The following is a 25,940-nucleotide window of genomic DNA, read 5'->3' on the forward strand; positions in this document are numbered from 1 at the left end:
GTTGAGGATTTTAGTATCTTAATGAACAATGTAGTTTCTAAAGCAATATTAGTGAATGTTTGAGTTAGTTGTTTAATAAATTAAATAAAATTCCACCACTAAATATCCAAATTTATGCTTGTTCTTGATGAAATTAGCAAACCATCATAGCTTTAAACTCCTCAAAGTTAAGCACTCCATCACCATTAATATCAAACTCATGAATCATACCAACACACTCATCAAAACTCGTTGACTCACCGAGTCGACTCAGCATCCGCTTCAAACTCTTCGGTGTAATGCAATCCGTTCCCTCCATTTCATACATTTTAAAAGCCTTCTTCAAATCCTCTACCTTCTCGTCTTCCTTCGAGCTTTCCATCAAATTAATAAAATCTTCAAACGCTAATTGTCCGTTGATCACATCCTCTACCTCCTCGAGTAATATTTCATCGTCGTGAATCAACCGAAAGCAGCGTTGCAACTCGGATGGAGAGATCATGCCGTTGTGATCCTCATCAAAGCGGTCGAATACCCTTTTATATTCGGTTGGTTTGTTGATCATGGTGTGTTGTGTGGATTTGGGTTGTAAAAGATTGAAGAATAAGAAATTGAGAAATGAATAAATGATGTTGATGATATCAAAGAGTTGGAGCATCATTATATTTATATTGTTATGGTATGATATAATTGTAACGCGTGATTATTATTTATTAATATACATATATGGTTATATCTGAATTCTGCAGGTTCGAAGATGATGCTTGAAATGTTTCTAGCAATTCTTACACGGAATTTATAACATGATGACGAAATCACAAGGAAATATCATGAGATAAAACTTCCAACACGAAGATGTTGATGATGATGATAACGACCTCTTATGTTAATTCTCAAATTTTTAAATATATAAGACAAGTGTAAATTAAGACATTTGATTTTAAAGTTTTACAAATGTTAATGTTAAGACACAATTGTAATAAAGAACAAAAATATAATTACAAGTGTGGTACTTTAACTTTTGTCAAATTTTATTAATTTAAGAAATAATTACAACTTTCACCCCTCATGTTTACTCAATTTTTACTCAAACGTTATTCTTTTTGGTTTTCTTGTTATATCTTTTACAAAAATATGATTAAAAATAAATATGAACATACCCATTTAACGAGCTTATTTTTATTAACGTATCAGTATATTTTTTTTTGAAAAACAGAGAAACGGTTTAAATTGTGCAAGTCATTAATGCATGGATATATGCATGAATTTACAAGTTAGTTTTACAATAAAAAATTAATTACAAGTATAATACCTCAACTTTACTAAAATTTTATTATTTTAAGGATTACTTACAAATTTGACCCATCATGTTTTATATAAATTTATTATTTTTTAATATGTTTTACCAAAATATGATTAAAAGTACTCAAATAATATAAATATCAAAATAATTAAGACGAACTCAAGTTTAAGATTTTATCTTTAATTTCGAGTTTAGCTGAGTCGGCTCGGAATGATGTTCGACTCGAGCTAGGCTTGGCTCGCTAACAACCTTTTAAATGTTATTTCCTGCTACATTGTGCGAGCATCTGACTAGTAAAATAGAGAATGAGATATCTAAAAATGAAGAAAACTGGAAGCCCAAATTAAAGAAAAGAAAACCCCGTCGAGCAATAGAAAATTAAAGAGAGACTCGCCATCTTAATCATTTCACGAGTCCCTCCTAGGCCCAACATAAGAAAAAACAAAAAGTTATAATTTATTTAGTATTATTTTCCTCTCACAATCTTTGGTCTTTATACACATTGTATCACATAATATGGAAATTTTCAAAAATGCAAAGGTTTAATTATTGATCAAATACTGAGGGCCGGAAGAGATAATCAAATTCTTAGTCGTCTCGCGGGTCGCTAATAGCCCCGTATAGTGAAAAAAAAGTCTACCGGTCGCTGCTAGCCCTGCATAAGGAAAACATGTGAGAAATGGAATTCCGGAATGAAGAAATGAAAACCCTATGTGTCAAAGATAAATGGAATTAGAGACCCACCGTCTTAATCAACCCACGAGTCCATGCTAGGCCTAATATTTTAAAAAAATAAAAAAATCTATATTTATTTATTATAATTTTGTTTTTCGAACAATCGTGGGTTCTAATACACATTTTACAAATAAAGTAGAAATTTTTATAAATGTGAATATCTAACTAATGATCAAAATATTTAGGGTTGTTTAAGTGAATCAGCTTCTTAGTCGCCCAACGAGTTGATGATAGCCCCGCTAACGGAAAACAAAAGTCTACCAGTCGTTGGTAGCCTCGAATAGAGAAAACAAATTCGATAGTCTTAAAATGAAGAAATAGAAGCTCAAAATGAAGAAATGAAAACTCGACGTGTCAAAGATAAAACAGAATAAGAGACTCATCATCTTAATCATCCCACGAGTCCGTGCTAGTCCCAAAAAAAATCCAAAAACTCGAATGTCTCACGCAAAAACAGTTGTCGGAAAAACAGTTGTCTCACACAAATGTGAGTGATACAAAAACTCGAATGTCTCACGCAATATGCGTATCATTCAACCATTGTCCAGGCTCAAGCATCTCAATATCAGTATCTGAAATGACTACATCACCCCATCCACCACTTCTAAATGCTTCCCCAGTAGCACTTGTAGAAGCTTCCCCAATATTCCAAGCATGAGAAAAAATTGAACTTTTAGGAAAACCGAACTCTTAAATTTCTCGTTCAATTTATCAAGCTCCAAAAGTAACCCCAGCTCTACATTTTCATGTTCAGCCTTGATAAGATGAGATATGTGTTTCAGGTCTCTGCAAATCTTTTCTGCCAAGTTTTTCTTTCTCTTTCTCTCGGGAGCATGGTCTCAAAAGTCATAATATTAATAAACATAATAAAATATTATACATATTTTCACTAACCATCCAACCATTGCAGAACTCTTTAGTCACATCGTCATTGATCTCTGAAATGTTCAGCGCCTCCATTTTCTTATTCATGCAGTATAACTGTAAAAAGAGGACACACCCACCTAAATTTTTCTCAATCTCATCACCTTTAAAAATGTTTGAATGCCATTCTTGAGACTTTCAAGAGCAAGAGTTGCCCACGGTTGCTCAAAAACTTTATTTGCATTCTCCACATATGACAAATACTTTTTACCCAATACACCCCCTGAAGCAGGACAAACAATATAGTGCAATGCTATTAAGACAAAAGTTTGCCTAATAACATCGTCATCTTTAATTTTCTCGAGTTCCTCCTGAACCGTCTTAATATTGATATTCTTGTATTTGTGATTTTTCCAAGTTGCAATATTTTTGAGAAGATCGGCATCCACTTCTTTAGTTGATGATGATGAGACATTTCCGTCTCGTATACCCATTATCTCATGAAAATCGTTAATTGTAATCGGGAAGACTTGGGTATTACCCTCTTTATGTATAGTTAGGGTCATATCTTCCCAACTAAAATTCCTAACTATTGACTTGACAATATCTTTTTCTAAGCTTATAAACTTGGGTAATTCTATAAGATTTGCAAAAGAGGATTTTAGAATTGCATCAAACTTGGGTAATTCTATAAGCTTTGCAAAAGAGGATTTTAGAATTGCATCTTTTTTATGCTCATCTTCTAATGTTTTCTTCAGAACTTCATGAAACAAATCTAGCATACACCTTATACGGGTCTTATTACTCGTTTTCGTCTTTGGCTCGCTTTCGGTATTTTTTTCAATTTCCTTTTTTTCTTTGTATTCTTTGTATTTTTCAGCTAAATCTTTTTTTCATACATTTGTGCTCCTCCCTAAACAATTCAATTTCCTTCCAAACTAGAAGCCTCTTGATGTGCTTCATCATGTAAATCAGTTTTCTGTTTTAAAAATGAGTGACCGAGTCAGAGTCCGGTTTTCTTTTCTTAATTTCTTATTAGAATCTTATAATACCTGGTTCAAGAGAATGGTGGACGGTGATCCGTTTACTTCATTAACCAATGGAGAGTCACCTATCATTGCCGCATGAGCATGTGTTTGTTACTTTGTTGTTATGACTTATGAAAAAAGAATTTCTTTAACCATACATTATCAAAATCAGAGTTTTTATGAATGCATACCCATCAAGTGATTAAGAAGATACTTCATCTCCCTTAGTTGTAATTCACGTATTTTCTTGTGGTTCTTCATTATTTCATTTATCTTAATTAATTCATCCTAATAACAAAACAATAAATTGAATAAGCACTTAAAAAAAGAAATAACGGGCATTACCTTAGACGAAAAGAGGCAATACTTAAAGGATGGTGTGATACTCTATTGGGACATATGTTGGCCTAACCCATATATAAGGATAATAAGAAGAAAACCTTAAGTATGTGGCATTCATTCGAAAATGATTTTTGTCTACATCTCATGTCAAAGCGTGACTTCATGCCGTAAACAATTTTCTAAAAAAAGCACTCGCCAATGCAAGTTAGGCTTTAGAGATGCGCGGTCCCTTTATTAGTGAAACAGCTAAAATCAACGCTTGCTATCATATCATGGAACCGATGCAAGATACTAGAATGTCATTATGAAGGTGGTATAGTCCACTTGAAGCTTTGTTAACCTTAACAAACCATGTATCTCCAAATCCATTTACATTATCATCACCACCATATGCACAGTTGGTAATCCTGTTTATAAATTCATATCTAAATGTTTAGAATATCACCTTGGACCACATACAAAAGTAATTACAACTCTATGAACTATTAATTCATCAAACTAATTTATAAATATTTAAGCTAAGGACAAGAAATTAAAGATACCTAAAACCGACTGGAAGCCGCCGGAGATGCCGTCATCTGCCACCGCAATTCGCCGGAAAACAGATCTCGGATCCAGTCACCACCACGTTACCGGATCTGGACTTACAATGTCGGATCTGCTCCAACTACCACCTCTCTTACACTCACTCTCTCTCCCTCTAAACGTTTTTCTCTCAAATATTTTTTTGAAATGAAATGTAGGTGGGAGTGTGAATAAGATGTTTATATAGTTAGCGTTGGAGGGTAAAAGATGGGTGGGTGGATATCGTGTTTACGAACACGTTCGACATTTAAACGTTATGCATCTTAAGTCGTTACGTTAACAGGATTTTTCATGAAAAATAAAATTAACACTTAGATTACGTGCTTAATTATTTATTGGGGTTTTTAACACTGCGTTAATAATCGTCTTCCTGGTCATTTGTCCAGTTTGTGGTGGTGAATTGGAGAAGACGACGGAGGATTTTTTATGTCATGTGGTTTTTTCTCAATAAATTTGGTAATTTATCTCTCAATCATTAAAAATTTGTTTTTTTTTTCCTTTCAAGATAAAGATATATTAGAACATCACAAATATATTGGTTTCCCAAAAAAGGAAGGCAAAATCATTTCATGGTATTTTTCTTATCACAATGTGGTGTTTATGAAGAGCAAGGAACAACGTCGTGATTTAATTTTTAAAGCAAAATATTTGATATTAAATTAAAGAAATTAAATTGAGTCCAAATTTCGGGTTGTAATCAACGATGGGAACGATATTTTTCTACAAGACAAAATAAAAACCATGATATTCGTCTTTCATCACCTCCATAAAGATTGAACGCCACAATCATTATCAAAACCCTCTCAAATTATGGGATAACATCCAAGAACTATTTGACCACCATAAGTTGGTTTTACTTCTAAAGGATCGCTTCGACCTGCTTCATCTAAGGCTATAAGATTTCAAAACTGTTATCGAGTAGGTCAACTGTTTTCCGCATCACTTTTGAACTAAAGTTACGCGGAGAGAATAATTGATGAACACATTCTTTAAAACACAACTCAATTACTATGGATGCTGTTGTCAACAATTGATATTTTATCAAGGATGAGTAAGTTTAGTTACTTTTAGCATTTTCGTGTATATTTATATTTAATGTATGGTTATTGGTGATTGAAAATTCTCTTTCTTTCATCTATACATTCTTCTTTACGTTCTACGCTTAGAAGTTGAATAATGTCGTCCATGTTGTGTATTAAAATATGGGATAAACAACAAAATAGGTAATGTTAAGCATAAAATTCACATAATAGGCAATATTTTGGAAGTCAACTAATATAGCACCACTAATGAAATTAAAACACTTACACTCTATTTCCAAGTTATTTTAAAGGTGAAAAAGAAATAAAATAAAATATTATTGTGTTTCAAAGGAATTCTTTTAAGGAAAGAAAAGAAAGAAATTTAAAAAAAATTGGGTTCATTAGTTTATTAATAGAGGAAAAGAAAATATATGGAAGAAAAACAATGATGTAATGTTTGGTATGAAGTAATGAGAGGTGAAATGAAATGACTCATTTCAAAGGAATGAAAGAAAACATGTTTGGTTACTATTTATTAATGGAATGAATCATTCCTAAGGAATGCAAACCCTTCCATATATAACATTTTTCATTCCTTAGCAAAAGGTGGTTTTTCTTTCTTCCGGAGCCTTCAATGATGTGTCTTCTGAATAATCGTCCTTAGACTCCTCCCCAAGATAACTCTTTAAAAGTTGTACGCCGTCGTATACGGAAGCAAACTCCGGAAGCATATCTTGTAAAGGAAACACTAAAGTGTCATGTTCCTTGACCCGGTCAACACAATCTTGTTTGACATTTACGCCATAGAGCGGATGATCTTTAAATGTGTGGTTACTTCGCGCGTAGTTCACTCCTTCATGGAAACCCGTAACACGCCCAAGTGATGAAGAAGCAGCCATCACATTGGCAAAACTTTTATTTAGCTCCTTACTTCCTTTGATATGGCGGACGACCTGGTAAGACAAAAACATAAGTTCCCAAATATCAAAAAGTGAGAGTAAAATAACAAGCAATAAAGAATAACTTACAGCATCAACGCCCAGAGTAAGGAACCATTGGCGGTCATGCTCCGCACGTTCCGGCCGCGCTCGGAACTCCTTTGATTCCGTGATGGCTTCCTCATGGGCTTGAAGGAGAGAGTCATAGGCAATCTGAATTTCAGCAGCAATTTGGTCTTTAAGTTCGACTCGCTCCTTCTGTAACTTCAGCTCCGTCTCAATATCATGAATTCGTGAACCCTGAAGGGCCACTTGATTTTCCAGAGCTGAGTTTGTTTCTTGGGCCCGGACTAAGTTATCCTTTTCCTTTTGAGCTTTCGCTCGAGCAGCCTCAAGAAGGGAATTTTGCTTCTCACAAGCTTCCTTCCATCGACGTGCCGCACTAGCATTACGATCTTGCTCACTTTTGAGGGCATTCTCCGCATCAGCCTGCCTCCACTTAGCAGTTTGAGCAGCAATACGATGCTACTCAGCCTCTTTCTTAGCAGCCTCAGCGGCCTGTCGAGCCTCTCCCACTTTCCCGCCCATAGTACGCCACTCACTTAGGACTTCTTGGCTACCGGTTAAAACATTGGCCAGGTGGTAGGCCACATTGGTATGAAGGTCATGGCGGGAAAGATCATGCTGGTATGCCATCTCAGCGGGGGGCGTGCAGTGCTCAACAAACTCCATACAAGTCCTCGGTTGGGAAAACCGAGAACCATTAGTAATGCCCCATGGAGAGACAAACAGCTTATGTTTGTCACCTAAGCCCGTATCCCCGTAATAACGGGAACCTGAAGGTTTAAGGCGATCTGGGGGGGGGGGGAAGGCTGTTGTGGAGGAGGAGACTCCACATCCCTAACATTTTCCTCATTTATAGCAGGATTGTCCTGCTGATCACCAGCACCACCCCCAGCTTGAAAAAGATAGTCAAAACGAGTATCAGTTTCAGCTTCCCCCGTCGAAGTATCAGCTGGCGGAGTTGGCACCCTATCTTCCACGATAGTTTCAGTTGAAGGAAAGGTCGACGGACCCCCTACGTTGATGTCACTCGGAGGAATAGACAGCTTAATTTCCGCCTCTCCCCTTGAAAAACGGGAGGATGGTTTTTCAGTATGAGGAGTTGGAGTAGATAGCCTCTCCGATATATCCTCACTAAAGATCAACGGATCTACATAACAAAGTTATACTTAGCCAAACACTCATAAAAAAGAATACAGTATTTAAAGGTTGACATGTACCTTCAACAGTGTCAAGGCGGTCAGCAAGGCTATACTGTAGCTTCTTGGGACGATGTACTTTCCGTTTTTTCTTCAATGGTCCCGCCTCAGTATCCGCAGCCTTCACGTTCGTGTAACCCATCTGAGAAGCTAAGAATGCTCTCTTTTTCTCTAATTCTGCTAACAAAGACGAGACAGAAGAAAATTCAGAAGCACCCTCTTCAGAGTCATCTTCTTCTTCCGAAGCGGAAAGCTGAGAAGCATCTCCATCATCATCACTTGATGATAAGATGACAATCGTCCCGTCAGAAGTAACGACAGTAAGGGGATGAGGGTTTAGAACATACGCACATGTTTCAAAGGTGGCATTCGAAGTCACAGGTTCAGCTCGAACCTTCTTCGGAAACAAAAATTGGGACTTAGTTTTCTCAAGTATAGGTTGGTCCCCCGCCTCGCGGATACTCTTGCGGACGCAACCCCGGTCCCCAAAAAGAACGTTAAACATGGAACTCCGACCTGAAAAGACAGAAACTCGATCATAAAAGAATTCACAAAAATGAAAAGGCAATAACGGACAACTTACGCTCATTAAGATCCGCAAAAATAGGTTCCATGAACTCCGTCGGCCATAAACGGCTCATGTCCGCCCACACTAAAGCTTCTTCCGGCAAGGCACGCATGGGTGAAGGCTCCATGGTAAGAATACGGTACCACTCATAACCTTCATGAGTAGCTGTGACAACCTCCGGAAGGGCGGAATTCACAGGACGATGAACCATGGACAGTGGCACCACATCCTCAGATATCCAGAAAAATTTGCTACGCCAGTTTGTAGGCAACTTTTCACCTTCATACCTAAGACTTCAATCAGAAAACCCTTGACACGTATACCAACCATTAGGGTTAGTAAGACGGTAAAAAACTGGGAATCGATCTATGTGGGGAACCATGTCACGTGCTATACATACAAATTCATAATGACGAATTCGCATCATAGCACGCGGGTGCAATTGGGATAAATGGATCCCATAAGCAGTCAGAAATCTTTCAAAAAATTTTGTTATGGGTAAACGGAAATTCCCATAAGCAAAATAATCAGCATACAAAGTCATCTTCCCAGGCGGTGGGAAACCAGCTATAGAACCCGGAGATGGAAATTCCGGTCCCCATTCAGGAGGAATACCGTATGTCTCCAACAACTTTTCATACTCTGAATAGTCCCATGACACTTCTATTTCGTCGACTTCAGTCTGAACGTTCGACATTGCAAATAGAATTGGGTAAGATAGAAGAAAGATATATGGAAAATTCAAAGAGAATTTACAAGGTAATCAGAACAAAAGGTGATTAAACTTCGAAAGGAATGAGTCCCTCCTTATTTATACCCATCGCAATTAACGCGATGTGATATGAACAGTAGAGAGAGAAAAACACCACCCAACCAGTATTTGCCACATCACGCGGGAAATTCGAAAAGGAGAAAAAGTTGTACAGTCGGGTACAGTGACAGCCGTCAAAAACGTTCCGTCATCTGTTCACGCGCCTGCAAGTGGTCAACTTGTCCTTTTTCATGATTATCCATACCAACAGAAGATATTTTCTACCTAACTTCCGAACAACAAAAATCCCCAACATACATTAAGTCCAGAATTTCACCCGCATAAAGACTTCACAGGGAAGAAACACTGGACTGGGGGGACTTGTAGAGGTAGGGTACCAAAAAGACCCAAATACCCTTAAGTACCACCCGCGGGTCACAGATAATGTTCTTATAAGCCACCCGCGGGACATATGGATCACCCGCATATCACGATAGAGGAGGAACGTCCTCATAACACGCGCGGAAGCATCCGGGCATCCTCAAAAGTCATCCGCAGGACAAGACATCTGTCCGCATAAAACAACTGGAGGACAATGTCAGCGGGACAGTTGTCAGCACTCAAGTACTCTCTAGAAGAAGGCTCGTGATTCTTACTTGGGGAATACGTGACATATTAGCCAATGAACAAAGGACACCTGGCCAGGTTGTTATAACCGTGCACATGGCTAGGGTGCGATTCGTCTTATCATATGGCGACACGCGTCCAGGTTGTTACGCCCATGCACATGAGACGTATAGCTCAACCTATCACAAGAGGACACGTGTCTAGGCGGTTATCAAAGGTCTTCTATAAGAGGACAGCTGCCCCAATCATCTTCCATCATCCTTCGGCTATAAATACCTTGTCAAACGGTATGAGGTATCCATTCACTCACCTATATTCTGACTACACTTAGTCTTTATACTTCAGTATTTTCTCGATTACGAACGTTACTGATTCTCACGCCGGAGGGTGGTTACAGGAAGATCCCCCCCTCTTGTCCTTCCTGTAACGAGACTCACGGACTCACGGTGTCTGTTTTGCAGATTCCGGTCACTGGACTTCGGGAGGTTGTACTCATATCTTGGTTGTAATTATCATATCCTACCTTGTGGACTCATTGAATCCAGGACCCATATCCGGGGAGTGGATCCGTGTTTCTTCATTATGATAACAAATTATAATATTAATAACTTTTTACTAAAGGTGCATACTTTTATTTTTTTAGTAGTAAATCTATTTAAAATGTAGTGATCACCTCAAAACAAAAGACAAGCAGGTAAAAGAGTTAGAACCATTGGCCGGTCGTCACGAATGCTCAATTTATCATTAACGTCCTGTTCTTGAGTTTTTTAACCAAGAAAAGAAAAGGAAATGAGAGGGAAGGATAAGAAAGGGAAGGGAATGGAAGGAAATTTTTTATTAAGTGTGTTCTTGAGTTTGAAGGAGATTAGAGGAAGGGAAATGATAACTATGTTCTTAAGTTGGATGGAAAGAAAAGGAAAATAACACTTTTACAGTTTTACCCCTCATCCTTAATAAGCAATCGTCTCGAAAACAAACACACATTTTAATAACTATCCTTAGTTTTCCTTTCATTTCCCTCCTTAAAAAAAACTCAAGAACACCCAGTTTTTAACTATCCTTAGTTTTTCTTTCCTTTCCCTCCTTAAAAAAAACTCAAGAACAGGGCGTAAGTTCTAACGGGTTTTTACAGTATTACAACCTCCATTCTAGCTTAGGAATATGAGCTGAGTACGACAACCCACCACCCACAAGACTTTGAAAAACATTTTTTTTTTCCTTTTTTCACTTTATAGTAACCTTACAATTAATATTTAACACAAACCAAGCTACATCTGGATAATGGGTAAGCGAGCAACAAGCTGCGCCGCTATCCCCTTTTGAATCGCAAAACCTATTCTACTAAATATAAATCATTGGTTCCTCGGGCTCTGCTTTATGTTGACCATTGTTTCGGGCTCTGCTTTATGTTAATAATAATGTATTAACAGTGTTTTACTTAGCTCGCGGGCACTAAACAAAATCCGGAAATTTGAAAAGGAATGAAATAAGTCTTTGAGAGCCTTGAAAAGTTTAGATCATAAGTTGACCATTAATGTTAACGGTTAACATATGGTTGTCTTTTTATAAAGGATGAATAAGTTGTAGTTAATTTTGACATTCGTCTAAATCTTTTCCTATTAATGGAATATATAAATATATTTTAGGTGAAAGGTATAAAACGAAGGGCCAAGTTCAGTTATACATTCTTTTGGTTCTATTGTCGTAGTCGTGACTCGTGATCGTACGTTTTGGTCAAAGTTATAAAATTCTCGAAGGGGGTAATTATGTAAATATATCCATTGATCCATGTAGAGTGCGTGAAGCCATGAAGTTGATATTTATTCTTTGTTAAACTAACTTATGATAACAAATTACAATATTAATAAATCTTTCACTCTAGTTGTATACTTTCTATTTTTCAGTAATAAATCTGTTTAAAATGTACTGATCACGTCAAAACAAGAAACATAAGACAAACATATAAAAGAGTTAGAACCATTGGCCCGTCGTCACGAATGGTCAATTAATCATTAAGTTCTAACGGGTTTTTACAGTTTATTTTACAGCCTCCATTCCAGCTTAGAAACATGAGTACGACACCCAACAACCCACAAGACTTCGAATAAAGAGTGTACTTTTAATAAATAATCGCGTTGAACAGGGGCGAAGCTTTATGGTCCACCCCCCTCCCCCTCCTTTTTTTTGCTTAATAGTTTAAACTATCCGTTTTCATCCAAAAACTTTATACGTCGTGCTAATTTACCGGTTTCCGTTGTAAATTTTGAAACACCCCCCCCCCCCCTCCGACTTATGGAAATTAATTTGAATCCCCATATTGGGTTCTTTATTTTCGTTCAATTTCGCCACTTATCAATATTTATGATCTTTGAAATTATATAAAAATAATAATATTCAAGTCAAAATTCTTTATGTATTTATATACTTTTAAAATCCTTATATTATTTAGGCAATTTCGTTGCAGTTTCGTCAAGTCGCCATAAATTACGTGGGAAATTAATTAAACGGCTACAAATATTTCACACACGTACACTTCTATTTCGTTTCGTACGTTTGGTATCATAAGCATCAACTTGGAAGCTGCATATTTCAAATTTAGGTATAACAATAATAATAATAATATTAATAATCACGCGTACAATCCATACCATATATAATCATCGTCATCTAGCAATTTGTTACAAAACCGAAAATCATGAACAAACCAAGCGATTACAAAAGAGTATTCGACCGCTTTGATGAAGACCACAATGGCATGATCTCTCCCTCCGAGCTACAACGCTGCTTTAGGTTGATTCACGACGATGAAATATTACTCGAGGAGGTAGAGGATGTGATCAACGGACAATTAGCGTATGAAGATTTTATTAATATGATGGAAAGCCCGAAGGAAGACGAGAAGGTTGAGGATTTGAAGAAGGCTTTTAGAATGTATGAAATGGAGGGAACGGATTGCATTACACCGAAGAGTTTGAAGCGGATGCTGAGTCGACTCGGTGAGTCTACGAGTTTTGATGAGTGTGTTGGTATGATTCATGAGTTTGATATTAATGGTGATGGAGTGCTAAACTTTGATGAGTTTAAAGCTATGATGGTTTGCTAATTTCATGTAACATATTATATCTATATGTAAATTCATATTTATTTATTTGTTACTATAGAAATTGTCACATGTCTACTGTACGGCATGTTTTGACGTAACTTATGGGTTGAACCACTCACTAAAAATTCGAAAAACGACAAATAAAACTAGTCAGGTTGGATGGATTGTATATGTTTTACCCGTTTGGAGGTTTAGCCATCTGAAATAAAATGTTATTAGTTTGTATTAAAATAGTAAATATAGTACGTATAATATAATTAAATATTACAAAAAATGAAAATTATGTATAATACAAAAATGAAGGATAAATTGGTTCGGTTGACATGACTAGTTCCAAGTTCCAAACTTAGTTGAATTGTTAAATCATCAAAAGACAACATAATTAACCGAATGGTGAATTGGTTAGATCTCAAGTCTCCCAAATGGGTCAGATAGAGTCAGTCGGTTTCAGTAAGGGACATGCAGAATTCGATTTGGGTTGGTTTTGGGCCATTGGCTTTATCGAGCGACCTCTATGAAAAAAAATTTTAAAGGTATATATGTGTTAAAATCTCATTCAACCCCTATTAAATTTTGACACGGACTCTCTTCCGACCCTATGAATTTTTTTCCTGCGTTTGTCACTGTTTTGGCTAAAACCGAGCCGAAACACCATAATCAACCAAATATTCGTCGTGACAATGAAAAGCAACAAAAGAAATCCTTTTAAGGACTTTTCATATTGTCAAAGTAAAAGTGTGACGTTTAATATACATATGACAATGAAAAGCAACAAAATATACACATCCATATCTTTAAATGCGGCTAAATATGAATATGTATCCACATATGATTTATTTATATTTCTATTTAATAAAAACATATATAGACTACATAGAATGATATATATTTATATATCCATTTAAGAGGAAGAAATTAATGCTTTAGGAGGTTTAAACCCAATAGGAAAACAACTAAACACATAAAAAGAAAACTTGTATTTGAACCTTCTTAAAACCATAGTTTTTCCTCCAACCCATTCCACTATTGTCACTATTATCTTCTTCATCTTTTCCTTCCTTTGTTCGCTTCTATCTGCAATATACACAAAGAAACTTGTTCATTTAGTTAAATAAAAAAAATTTGTGTATGAGTGAACAAAACATGTGTTTGTGTCTGTTCGTTTAGTTAAATAACAAAAAAAAATTGTTCATGTTAACTTGTGTTAAATAAAGAAACTTCTTATCAAATGATTCACCGATGATCAGTTCATTAACAACCCTAGTGACATACGCAAACTAACTATAACTTCTATATTGGACACAAAAATTATTTAGTTTATGAACGCATACTAAATATTTAACACGTCTGTTGATTATAAGGTTAAACGACAAAATATACTATGTCCTTACCGACTCTATCATTCTGTGTGGTTGGAGTTGTATACACTTGTGTTTCTTGATGGTCTTCTTCATTATCAAAATGGAGAGGATAACTTGTCAAGAACACCCTTCTATTGTTATAGTCTTCATTCCTAAAGCTTCTTGTTCTTAGACCATCACCTTCCTCCATTAATGGTTATAATTTATAACAATCCAACTCTTAATTTGGTTTTGATGGTAAATGTGAAGGCTTAATTGGTTTGTTTTCAGTTGTGGTGTTACCCTTTAAATTCTTGTATGTCACTTGTCTTTTTAGGTATTCTATAGATGCTATAACTAAAATTATTATTATTTAAAAAAAAGTTAGATTTAAAGTTGTCAAAAAGAATGTATGTATAACCAATAGAGTAAAAAGGCTTTGACCATAGATCATGTGGATTTGAACACACCCCTAACTCTATTATTGAATAAAATGGAAACTTAATTAGGGCAAATTAGGTATATGGGTATTTGTAATCTGGTTTGTCCAGTTTGATAAGTAGTTTTCACCGAAACGTAAACTATGATTTTGAGAAATGATAAATCAAACTAGCCGGTTTGCAAGGGTTTGGCTTGTTTTACGGTGTTTCAGTGTGACGGTGATTCTAACCGATTTTTCTAAATCATGGGTTTATATATCAAACTTCTAGAATAATATATATGTTTCATGAATATAATACATACATGTAACTGCATATTCAAAAATTAAAAACAAATATACAAAAAAAAGGGTTAAATAACCGGTTCTAGTTTAGAAATGTTAAACTTAAAGCTATAGAGAATAAGTCAATAAACCTTGAATCGAATCGTATAAATCCAAAATTGACTTATTTGTTTTGATTTGCACGACTAGGTTGTTTTAACCGGTTATATATGAAATATCCAAGATAAATAGTATAAAAGATATGGTAAATTTTGTTAGGTCATAAAATATTGATTTTAGTATACAAAGTTTATAGCTTTATAATAATATATATTGTTTTTATATAGTTTATGAATATGTAGTTAGGCTATAAAGTGAGGAAAAATAACACGTTAGGTACCCATTTATTTGACGTTGGCATGCGTCAAAAAGCTTCAATTCTTTCGTAACGATACATACACTATCTTCTTCGTAAAGTAACAATCCTAACCTTTTTCACTTATCAAGATTTAAAAAAAATGCTTAATTATTTAACGATCCTATTATTCAAACACTCCCCGGTTTTGCACACATAATTTATGAGTCGTATAGAGTCAAACGACTTTTCCGTACATGACACTGTACGTTCGTACATAGATTTCAGACATATCATTGCAAGGATGTTATACGACTCATATAAAAGAAAAATTATTCAGGTCCGTAAAAGATTCTTCTCGGTTTACGTGACAAAAATTATTTGACGCGATACAACATTTAGTTGACTCGATAATATATATTCATATAATTATTCGACAAGATACATGATTCGTTAGTTATTAACTTATTTGACTCGACACAAAATAAAAACATTGAATAAAATGGGCATAAACATAACTTGTGTAAAAATAATTGTTTTATACTATCTGTTAGGAGTTGGGGAAATATACAAACATAAGCATAACTTTGAAAATTAGCCGTTTTAAACCAGCCGTTGTGAAAATAACCTTTTTTTTACAAAATTTGACACTCATACGAACCGTATGTGCCTATAGGACTCATTAACTATGCTATGTATTCGTTAAATAGTATTTTCATTGGAAATAAAGGTGATTGTTTTGGTGATGGGTGCATTGCACTATCAACTTCAAGATATAAAGATAAGTTGATGTCGTATTGTTTTTTTTTTTTTCATTTTCTTTTCTCTCTTTTAAAGTTAATAAAAAAATTGATGACACACTTTATGAATTTGGAGATAACTACGTGACTTACATGAATAGAACAACTTTTTACATTCTTTTTTCGATAGAAAAGATGAAGGCAAAAACAAAAACGAAGACCAAGATATAGACAATTAGATATGTTAATGAATGAACACGAACAAGAAAATGTGTTTGTTTATATGCTTATTTTTATAATTGAGTTGCAAAAGTAATCGATTCAAAATTTTTATAATAATATATTTAATAGTTTTTATAATATATGGTTTGTTTAAACCAATTAATTTCGGGTTCAACTTGGATGCACGAGAAGCCGCTTGGTTCACCCTCACATGCCCTATGACCGGAACCAAGTTAGCCATCGGTTCTTGATCCAAGAAGGTTTGTAGTATTAGGGTGCTCAATATTCGGTTTTAAACCGAAAACCTAACTAAATCACATAGATTTCCCTCGTTTAGAATATTAATGCACATTGAACTAGGCCTGTCAACGAAGAAACTTTAATCTATATATTAACGTTTATGTTTTATTGGTTTATGTAAGTTCGTTTGGAGTATTAACGAACAAGCATCAACACATTTATTTGTTAACGAACAAACACGGACAAGAAATATGTTCGCTTAAATGCTCATTCTTATAATTGAGTTGCAAAAATGCCTGGAGTGGAGGAGTGTGATGAAGGCCTGGGTGTATCGGCAGTGACGGATCTAGTAATTTTTCCCAGTGGGTCCACTTTTTTAAACCATCTACACCGCGCAAAATGCATTTTTACTTGATCTTATACACCGGCGGAACCCAAAAGTTTTCTCGCAGTTTTCATGAAAAGAAAAAAAAAACTTTGTAACTACTTGGAAACACACTTGTTAAATGTATATTTAATCCAAACTAAACTTTTAAAAACCGAAACATAAAATCCGATATAACCAACCAACCAACCGAACTAATCCGGATCAAGATATCGAAAACGGTCTACTTCTTGGTGGGTTTTTTCTTAGAAACCGAGCTCGTAACCTGTGGTTTGGGATGCTTTTCAGCCTCACTTGGGTCCAACCATTTGAGCGGCTGGCGGTTGAAGAATGGCCAGTTAGGAATGGTGGTCAAAATAGTCAGCACAACTCCACCACCATATATGTATAGCATTAGCACAAATGAACCAAGAAAATAGCCTGTTGTAAATGCTGCAACGGCAAAAACAACCAGCATAATCTGCATCAGTTGCTCTGCTACCTTTTGTCCTTGCCAATCCATCTAGTAGTCACAGGGTAAATGGGTAGTAAAATATCATTAATATTGATTACAATAACTAAACTGCGAATATAACAATTTTTCATATATAAAAGCATATTAAAAGGTTGTAACTATTAGAGTACACATTGGGTGAGCTTCAATCCATTTCATCTCTAGCCAAGGTTTTAACTTATACTCGTTTAACCTGCTAGACATAAAATTAAAACCCAAGTTGACCCGTTTTAGCATTAGCGGGTCGAAAATACAGCACTAATTATAAAACACTTGTAGCATTAACATTATGAAAAATATTGAAAATAGAAGTAAACTAATTATAATAGAAGTAAACTAATTATAATAGTGTATAACGGCCCGGATTAGAGCTTCTAAATTGGTTTACGCATTAAAAAAACAGAAATACTTATATATAATTAAATAATAAATGAGCCGCACTCTAGCTTGTAAAATTACTCAAGATCCAAGCTTGAGCTTAGACATAGTGCTTAACACGAGGCAGGCTCAAGCTCTATTATGTTCAACGAGTTAACTCAAGCTTAGTCGGGCTCAACTATCCTAATTGATAAATGTTATTGTGCAAAATAATTTAAAGACTTTGATTTAAAGTATAATGAAATGAGGGCAAGAAGCCAACACCAAAATTTCGTATGGACATTTTGCTTAATTTTACATGCTAACATTAACGCTACTAACCACAAATCTATCAACCGCGAATATTTAGCTTTTTCTAAACAAAATGTATATTGTTTGATTTCAATCTTCAACACCAATTTCATTTTCTCCAATTCAAGCAAGTATAATTAGAATCAGAGACAATAAATTACAAGGACCAGATGAGCACAGTATGCTATCAATTTTCACTAAGTAATTAGGCTCCTACTAGAGATTGATCATCTTCGATTTGAGGTTAAATATAAACTTACAGTGCCACAATCATTAACAAATTGAGATTAATTACACACGATTAGTTCCATTTGTAAACGGACTTCTGAATTCTTTGGATGTAGCCGAGCCCGAGCTCGGCTCGTTTAATTTACAAAGAGCTCTAGCTCGGGCTCGGCTCGTTTAAAACTCTATTTCTAAAGCTCAAACGGCTCATTAGGAACTTTTAAAGCTCTAGCTAGGCTCATTTCCTAATTATTAATAAATACAGATTAATATATAACATATATATATTATTTAGTTATTTTATCACAATTCTATATATAATAATAACTATTAAATAAAAATTATATAAACAACATGCTCGTTTAGGCTCACGAGCAGGCTTGAGCTCAAGCCCGTTTATTAAACAAGCTTACTTTTAGGCTCGAGCTAACAGTTAAACAAAAATTATATAAATAACATACTCGTCTAGGCTTGGTCTCAATGAGTGAAGCTCGAGCTCAAGCTCGTTTATTAATCAAGCTTATTTTTAGGCTCAAGCTCGGGCTCGATTCGAGTTTTTTTCGAATCTTCAACACAACATCAAATCATAGACAGTGATATATTCGACTAACGAATTCCCTAATTCGACTCCGATTAGAGATTAATCATATTCGTAGTAATTCATAATTGATCACGAGTTTAGGTTACACTGTAAATTCCAACAAATTGAGATCGATTACACACGATAATATTATATTATTATTAATCGTAAACGAACAACTGAAATTAAACAAATATAAGATTATAATTATAGAGAAAGAAGACTCACTGTGAAACGGACCACGAGAAAACGTAGGTCAGTTGGTGAGTGTTAGAAACGGAACAAGGTGAACAAATATACATACGAATTTTATTAGTTACAATAAAAACACCCCTTAACTTTATCTAATTATGCCGTGTCGCATAAAGAAAACTGTCATGCGGGTCTTATAATGTGTTAAAGTTAGTACACGGTACGAGTCATAATGTTTTATGTTGATCGTATGAGTTGGTGTTGTCAATTTATACGGCATGTGTAATGTGATAGATTGACAGAGAAGTGATTTGATGTGACCAGTGACAAAGTCATATGACCCGTATGTCAATATTCGTCGAGCCGTACTACTTGTATAATGGCATCATCTGGTGTTTTAACACTTTAGTATGTTGATTCTTTCTTTTCATTTTTCAAGTTTTCAAAATAGCAATTATGTCATCATAATAAGAAGGGAAAGGTACATAACCAGACTTATACAAGGCCTCGTATATTAACAGGTCCGTGTTGATTTCATTTAAAACTCTAAATGTTACTTTAAAGTTTGATCATAAAGTTAGACATGTCATAAAGTTTTATGTCGATCGTATGAGTTGGTGTTGTCAAATTATGTGGTGCGTGTAATGTGACACACTGACATAAAAAATAATTGATGTGACCACTGATAAAGACATATGACCTATTTTTAGTATGTCATTTCTGTCTTTTTAGTTTTCAAGTTTTTAAATAGCAGTTATGTCAAATGTCTATGTAAGAAAGGATAAGCACATAACCTAGCTAATACAAGATCTCGTATATTAATAGGTCAAACACGGCAGGTTCAAGAGTTCACTAGTTTAGTTTACTCATTTTAATTTATTTTACCAAAATTTTCATAAATTAAAGTTTCACAAAACTTATAAAATTAACATGTAAAAATCTCTAAACTAACTCTTTTATCATATAGTTTTTAGACCAGCATAGACATAAAAGTCTCTAAACTAACTCTCTTAACATATAGTTTTTAAACTAACATATTAAAGTCTTTAAAATTGTCAATAGGTTGAAAACTTTCTAATAATGACTCACTAACTTAACAAGGTTATTGTACAGTATTTTCATGAGAAAGCGACCCAATCAAGTTTTGATATGTAAAGAACAAAAATATCCTCATATCTATACTATATATAATATACCATTGATGAGCAAATTAAGACGCTTTTTTTTAAGTAGTTTACAAAAAATGTCATTATAACCTTAAATGTTATGTGTATTTGTAATTTTTTAAAATAGTTACAAGTTTCATCCCCTGAAATTACAACATTGGTCCTTGGTCTTTTACTTATATATTATTTTATTTTCATTTTTAACCCAACTACCCCCACGATTTTTAAACGTTTATAACTTTTTCGTACATTAATATTTTTTAAAATAAATGGCATCATAAAAACGAGCATTTTATTATCTTTAATTTAAGTATCATATTGCTAAAGTTTTCGAAGTAAAAAAAGTTATGCAAAAGTGTTTGTGGTTTGCTTTTGATGGTTTTTTAAATTAAACCATGAGCCAACTTTATACGGTTTTTTTTGTCGTTGAAAACCGAAACCAAACTGTTTCTAATTAAAACCCAACTAAACCGAACCATTACCAACGATTAGGTTTCGATATAGTTTGTACTTGGATAAAAAAATTGAGTTTAAAAATTAAAATAAGAATTATTAATCTGCATATACATTCACTTCAAACAAAACATCAACTAATATGTTATTAAGATAATCATACTATGAACAAAGATAACTCTGGTCACATAAATAATAACCTTATTAGAATAAATAGAATGCAAAATCATAACAAGAACAAAATTTATAAAAAACCATACTAGAAATTTGGTTAAATTAAAGTTGTAATAGACGAGTTTGCTCGTATTAAATAAAACTTTGGTTAACTATATTTTAACTATGTCTAATATATATTGTATCTCATACTAAATAAGTAAATAATTAGCATTTCAATATGTATGGTTAGCTTCGATTTCAACCATGAAACCAAACTGGTGAACGGTCTCGCAGTTTCAAACAAAATAATAAACACCCAAAAAATTTGTTACATGATTATCAAAGTATGTGTTTCCAGTTTCCCGCTGCATCGCGCGGGCAGTCTTCTAGTATATGTAAACTCATGAAAAAATCGCCTCGCTCGAATTCATGTGTAACATGATATTTAGGTTCAGTCAACGTCAATTGTCAAACCCCAAACCAACAAATATGATCCTATTAACACCCACAACCTCTCTTATCAAATACTCGTAGTTTTCTACTACGGATAAAAAAGACCATTTTCAACCAACAAATAAGAAAACATCCAATAAACAGATATATTTGGCACCAAAAAAAAAAAGTCACAAAAACGATCAGATGTCTCGAAACAAAATTGGTCTACAGAAGTAGAAAACCACAAATGACACACACTTCAAAAGATGTTTGTGGTCAAACCTACATAAATATGCCATAACATGTTAAGCCTTGAATTACTTTGACTTTCCACTGGTTGCCAGTTGAGATTCAGCCTGCAAAATTAACACAAGTCTAATTTAGAAAAACTCTTAACTGAGTTAAAATAAGGTGTGCATATGATTCGGGCTGCTCGTGGGCTACTCATACTCAGATCGATAAAATGCTCAAAAGAAGCGGAGCCTTTTCAAGCAAGCAAGCCCGAGCTTAAGCTATTTTTATGGGAAGCTCGTTTAGGCTTCTCAAGCTATTTTTAAGTTTTACCACTTTTGGACTTCTATGTATTACGTTAATACTTCCCAGCCAAGCTTTTGCTCGGTTAAGGTAAACGAGCTCAAGCCGTGCTTAGGCTCGTTTAAATTTTTTTTTCAAAATATATAAAAAATAATAAAAAATGTATGTAAACTAATTATTAAATAATAAAAAAGCCGAGCCCGGGCTTGCAAAAGCAGCACACAAGCCGAGCTTAAGCTTCACCAAAAGAGCTCGAAACTAGCCGTGGTCAAAGCGTGGTCGAGCCGATCAAGATCGGTCTTAGATCGGCTCGTTTACACCCCTAGTTAGATTATGCACCAGCCCATGAGTCATAACTCAGGTCAAGCAAAATTTTTGAAAAGAATAGTCAAAATATATTATGTGAGATTTCTATAATTTAAGATGGTTGTTAACTTGTTATTTAAAACAAATTATAACATATAGAATCATCTCGAGTTGAATATGATGATTAAAAAATTTTCCTTGCAAGATTTTATCTTTTGCTAAAAGAATACATAATTTACATACTAGTAATTTCAATAGGTGTGTTCTTGTCAGCCCGCGAAATATAATTGAAGCACTCGATTAAATAATAGAAACGGGAAATTAAAGCACTCTTAAAATGTGATATTCAGAATAAACAGAAGACCGGAGGAGAGTTACCTCTTTCTTCACAGGCTCTTCCTTTTCAGATAAAGTCAACTTAAATTTAGTTCGAAATTCATATAGCTTGCAACTTAAATATTCAAAACATTATTATTTATATCTAATCACCTAAACTCAAACTATAGCACTTATAAATAATAATAATCCCTAATTTCACTACAATATCATACACCTACTGTTTTATAATTAACATACAGATATCGAGAAATCAATTACTTACATTTTGTAGGATTATCAGGCTCTTTCGAGTACTTCACCTGCAAAATTACAACACAAATGTTTAATAACTTAACGGCGTAAATCAATTAAATTATATAAAAATACAAGGAGTACGTATATTACCATTGCTGCAATTGCTTGATACTACTTACTGTATGTGCTGGATTTGGTGTGATGACAGTTTTTATGTACTGTATAAACCCTAGATGCAGGTGTAATGTAACTATCGTGGATCATCATGTATGGGATGAGTTTTTGATTATGGGCTGGTTTTAAAAGTGGGCTGTTGTCAGAGTTAATAATGGGCCTGGCATTCGTTAAAATGGAAACCACAAGTGAAAGTAGAATGGAACGAGTGACTCACCTGCTTATTCATTCGATGAGTCCCTGGTAGTCCCTTTTAGTGAAAACAAAAGCCGCCAGTCCTTGCTAGCCCGGTTCAATAAAAACTGAAGCGATACTTTTCAAACGAACAAATGGAAGCCCAAACTAACAAATGGAAACCACAAGTAAAAGTAGTAAAGAAAGAGTGACTCTCATACTTATTCATCCAACGAGACCCTGATAGCCCGGTTTAGTGAAAACAAAAGCCCGCCAATTGCTTCTAGCCCGGCTTAGTGAACTTATAATCAGAACTTTTCAAACGAACAAATGGAATGTCAAATGAACGAATGGAAGTTCAAATGAACAAATGGAAGCCACGAAGAGCAAAAGAAGACATGAGGGACTCCCCTCCTTGATCATCTCACGACTCCTTGATTGCCCTGTTCAGTGAAAACAAAAGTCTACCGGTCGCAGATAGTCTCGTTTAGTTAAAATTTAAGATTTGTTTTTCAAACAAACAATTGGAAGCCCAAATTAACATATGAAAACCACAAGTAAAAGTAGAGAAGAATGAGTGACTCGCTTGCTTAGTCAATCTTGTTTAAACTCGATTTTCAAGTTTTTAACGAGTCAGTCTTGGGTGAAAAGAGGTAGCAACGCAACTTGTTTACCGTTTGCCTCCTGTTTCGATGTAATCCTTACTTACTAATGAATGATACACATTTTGTATATTGAGTGAATTATAAATTTGTTGGTTCATTTACACCCTAGGTCCTTTTCCAATGACGTTAATCACAAAGTCGAAACAAATGGGTCATGTTTAAAAAATCGGTCTCAAGTAACATATGAGTGGTTTAATTCATTTACACCCTGACATCCTTTTTTGAACAAGTTGGCAAAATTCGTAGGGACGGGCCAAGTTTGTTTTGTTGTGGGACAATGTTCGTATCTCTAATTATGAGTTATCTACATTCAAGTCATTTTCTAAAGATAGCGGTGACACATATGGGACATACATGGACAAATGAGATTGTGGTCGCTTTATTTCACTAAACGACGTATCTTTGGGTGAATATTCCGAGACGAATATCAAATATCGATCGACGGGATTGATGCAGGTTTAATTTTGTTACTTTCCCGTTATAATCACTTTGGTTGTTTTATTTTGTTTTCCTTTTCATTGTAATCTTCGGGCTTTCGTGGCTTGCCTTGGTCCCGGTTTTCTTTTATAAGATTGGCCTTTAAAAAAGTTTCACTAAACGATATAGTTATAAATGATTTATTTTAAACTATAGAAATATGTAAAAAATAAGAACATGAAGAAGATTATATAAATAATATATTTGAATTATGTAATGACTATAAAGGGTCCAACAATGTGGGGTTTCATTGCCATCAACTTGGTTACATGCATGGTTCTTAAAATTTAAGGTTAGTCCATGAAGAAAAGCTGTGTAAGGTGTATGCTATTAGTGAATGGTTACATACATTGGATTATTTTTCCATCTAAAACACATACATGATATCATTATTGATTTATTGGTCTTGTTGGGTTCCATTACCTTTAGGTTAGTGTAAAACTCACGTCTAAACTCGTAGCTTCCCAAGTGAAACTCGTGGTAGAACTATATCATCATTCTTTATCGAGTGGTGGTGCTCGTTTACTCAATACCCATGTATGTATAGTCAAACATCATGAATCGCATAAACAATCCCTCTGGATGGTAAGACGGTAAAATAAAAGTCAGATTATGCAAATTTAACTAAATTTAAAGTATTGCTACTCAGCCTACTCGAACCAAATTTGTTATAAGGATTAAGGACTATTTGTGTATTAACTATGTCGCATGTTAAATGGCATATAAGAAATATAAAGATGTTACCACTCACCACACAAACGAAATATAAAGATGTCACCATTCACTACACAAACACCATGATATGAAGTGGGTCGAATGAATGTTAACTACTTCATTGTTTCTTTTATAAGTTATTGACTTGATATATCAAAATTAGGTTTACGAGTTCTTACAAGTTACAAAATTAGGTAATGACTTTCTACAGTTTCAACCCTTTAATGTAGCACACGCACGCGTGTTTATACACAAAATTGAAATAGAATTAACAATTCCCATTACGTCCAAATGTAATAAACATGACATGTAGTTTAATCCAATTAAAAAACAAGGATAAAAAAGTGAAAAGAGATGTCTGGCCTTCGTTGTTACATTTGTTGAATATACATTATTCCATGATATATGCTAGATTAGCCACATTGGTCGTTGTAGATGAACATTTGGTATTATCGGTAGCGTATCGAACTAAACTGGTACTATATCAATACACTTTGAATGGTATTCCAGACCCATTTTTTTTTAATTCAGTTACAATATTTTTGATATTGGTACCATACCGATTACTAATACCATATAGAGATGAATATTGTGCAACAAGTAACAGTACGGTATCAATATTGTAACAATAGGTTCGGTACAGTATTTGGGACCCACGTTTCTTGAAATTCTACGGTACCGATCCCATCATTGATCCTCTGCTTTACTCACTAGGTATGTTTGGATACAAAAGATACCTTTAACCTACCACTTTGAAAGTTGCTCATAATAATGAAAACCCGAATCATTATAAAATACATGTCTAAACACATCTTGGAACCCCGTGAAGTTACATTTATATTATACTCGAATCATTATAATA

The 25,940-nt window shown here is 34.5% G+C and overlaps 2 protein-coding genes and 1 pseudogene across 2 annotated transcripts; 1 reads left to right on the top strand and 2 right to left on the bottom strand.

The window, feature by feature from the left end:
* Positions 1-133: 133 nt before the first annotated feature.
* On the bottom strand, positions 134-544 carry LOC143546986 (putative calcium-binding protein CML19). Its single transcript, XM_077038518.1, has one exon. The coding sequence runs from the start codon at positions 542-544 to the stop codon at positions 134-136; it is 411 nt and encodes a 136-aa protein (XP_076894633.1).
* Positions 545-12,699: 12,155 nt separating this feature from the next.
* On the top strand, positions 12,700-13,107 carry LOC143546987 (putative calcium-binding protein CML19). The gene has a single exon (XM_077038519.1). The coding sequence runs from the start codon at positions 12,700-12,702 to the stop codon at positions 13,105-13,107; it is 408 nt and encodes a 135-aa protein (XP_076894634.1).
* Positions 13,108-17,169: 4,062 nt separating this feature from the next.
* LOC143547020 (signal peptidase complex subunit 1 pseudogene) lies at positions 17,170-17,594 on the bottom strand (annotated as a pseudogene).
* Between the last annotated feature and the right edge of the window lie 8,346 nt (positions 17,595-25,940).

The sequence above is a fragment of the Bidens hawaiensis genome, unplaced genomic scaffold, assembly GCF_021521415.1.
Source record: "Bidens hawaiensis isolate Kalapana, Puna unplaced genomic scaffold, B.hawaiensis_p1.1 tig00014542_1, whole genome shotgun sequence".
Taxonomy (NCBI): Eukaryota; Viridiplantae; Streptophyta; class Magnoliopsida; order Asterales; family Asteraceae; genus Bidens; species Bidens hawaiensis.

Excerpts from the sequence above, each read along its gene's own strand:
- LOC143546987 (XM_077038519.1), top strand. The coding sequence starts at position 12,700 with ATGAACAAACCAAGCGATTACAAAAGAGTATTCGACCGCTTTGATGAA.
- LOC143546986 (XM_077038518.1), bottom strand. The coding sequence starts at position 544 with ATGATCAACAAACCAACCGAATATAAAAGGGTATTCGACCGCTTTGAT.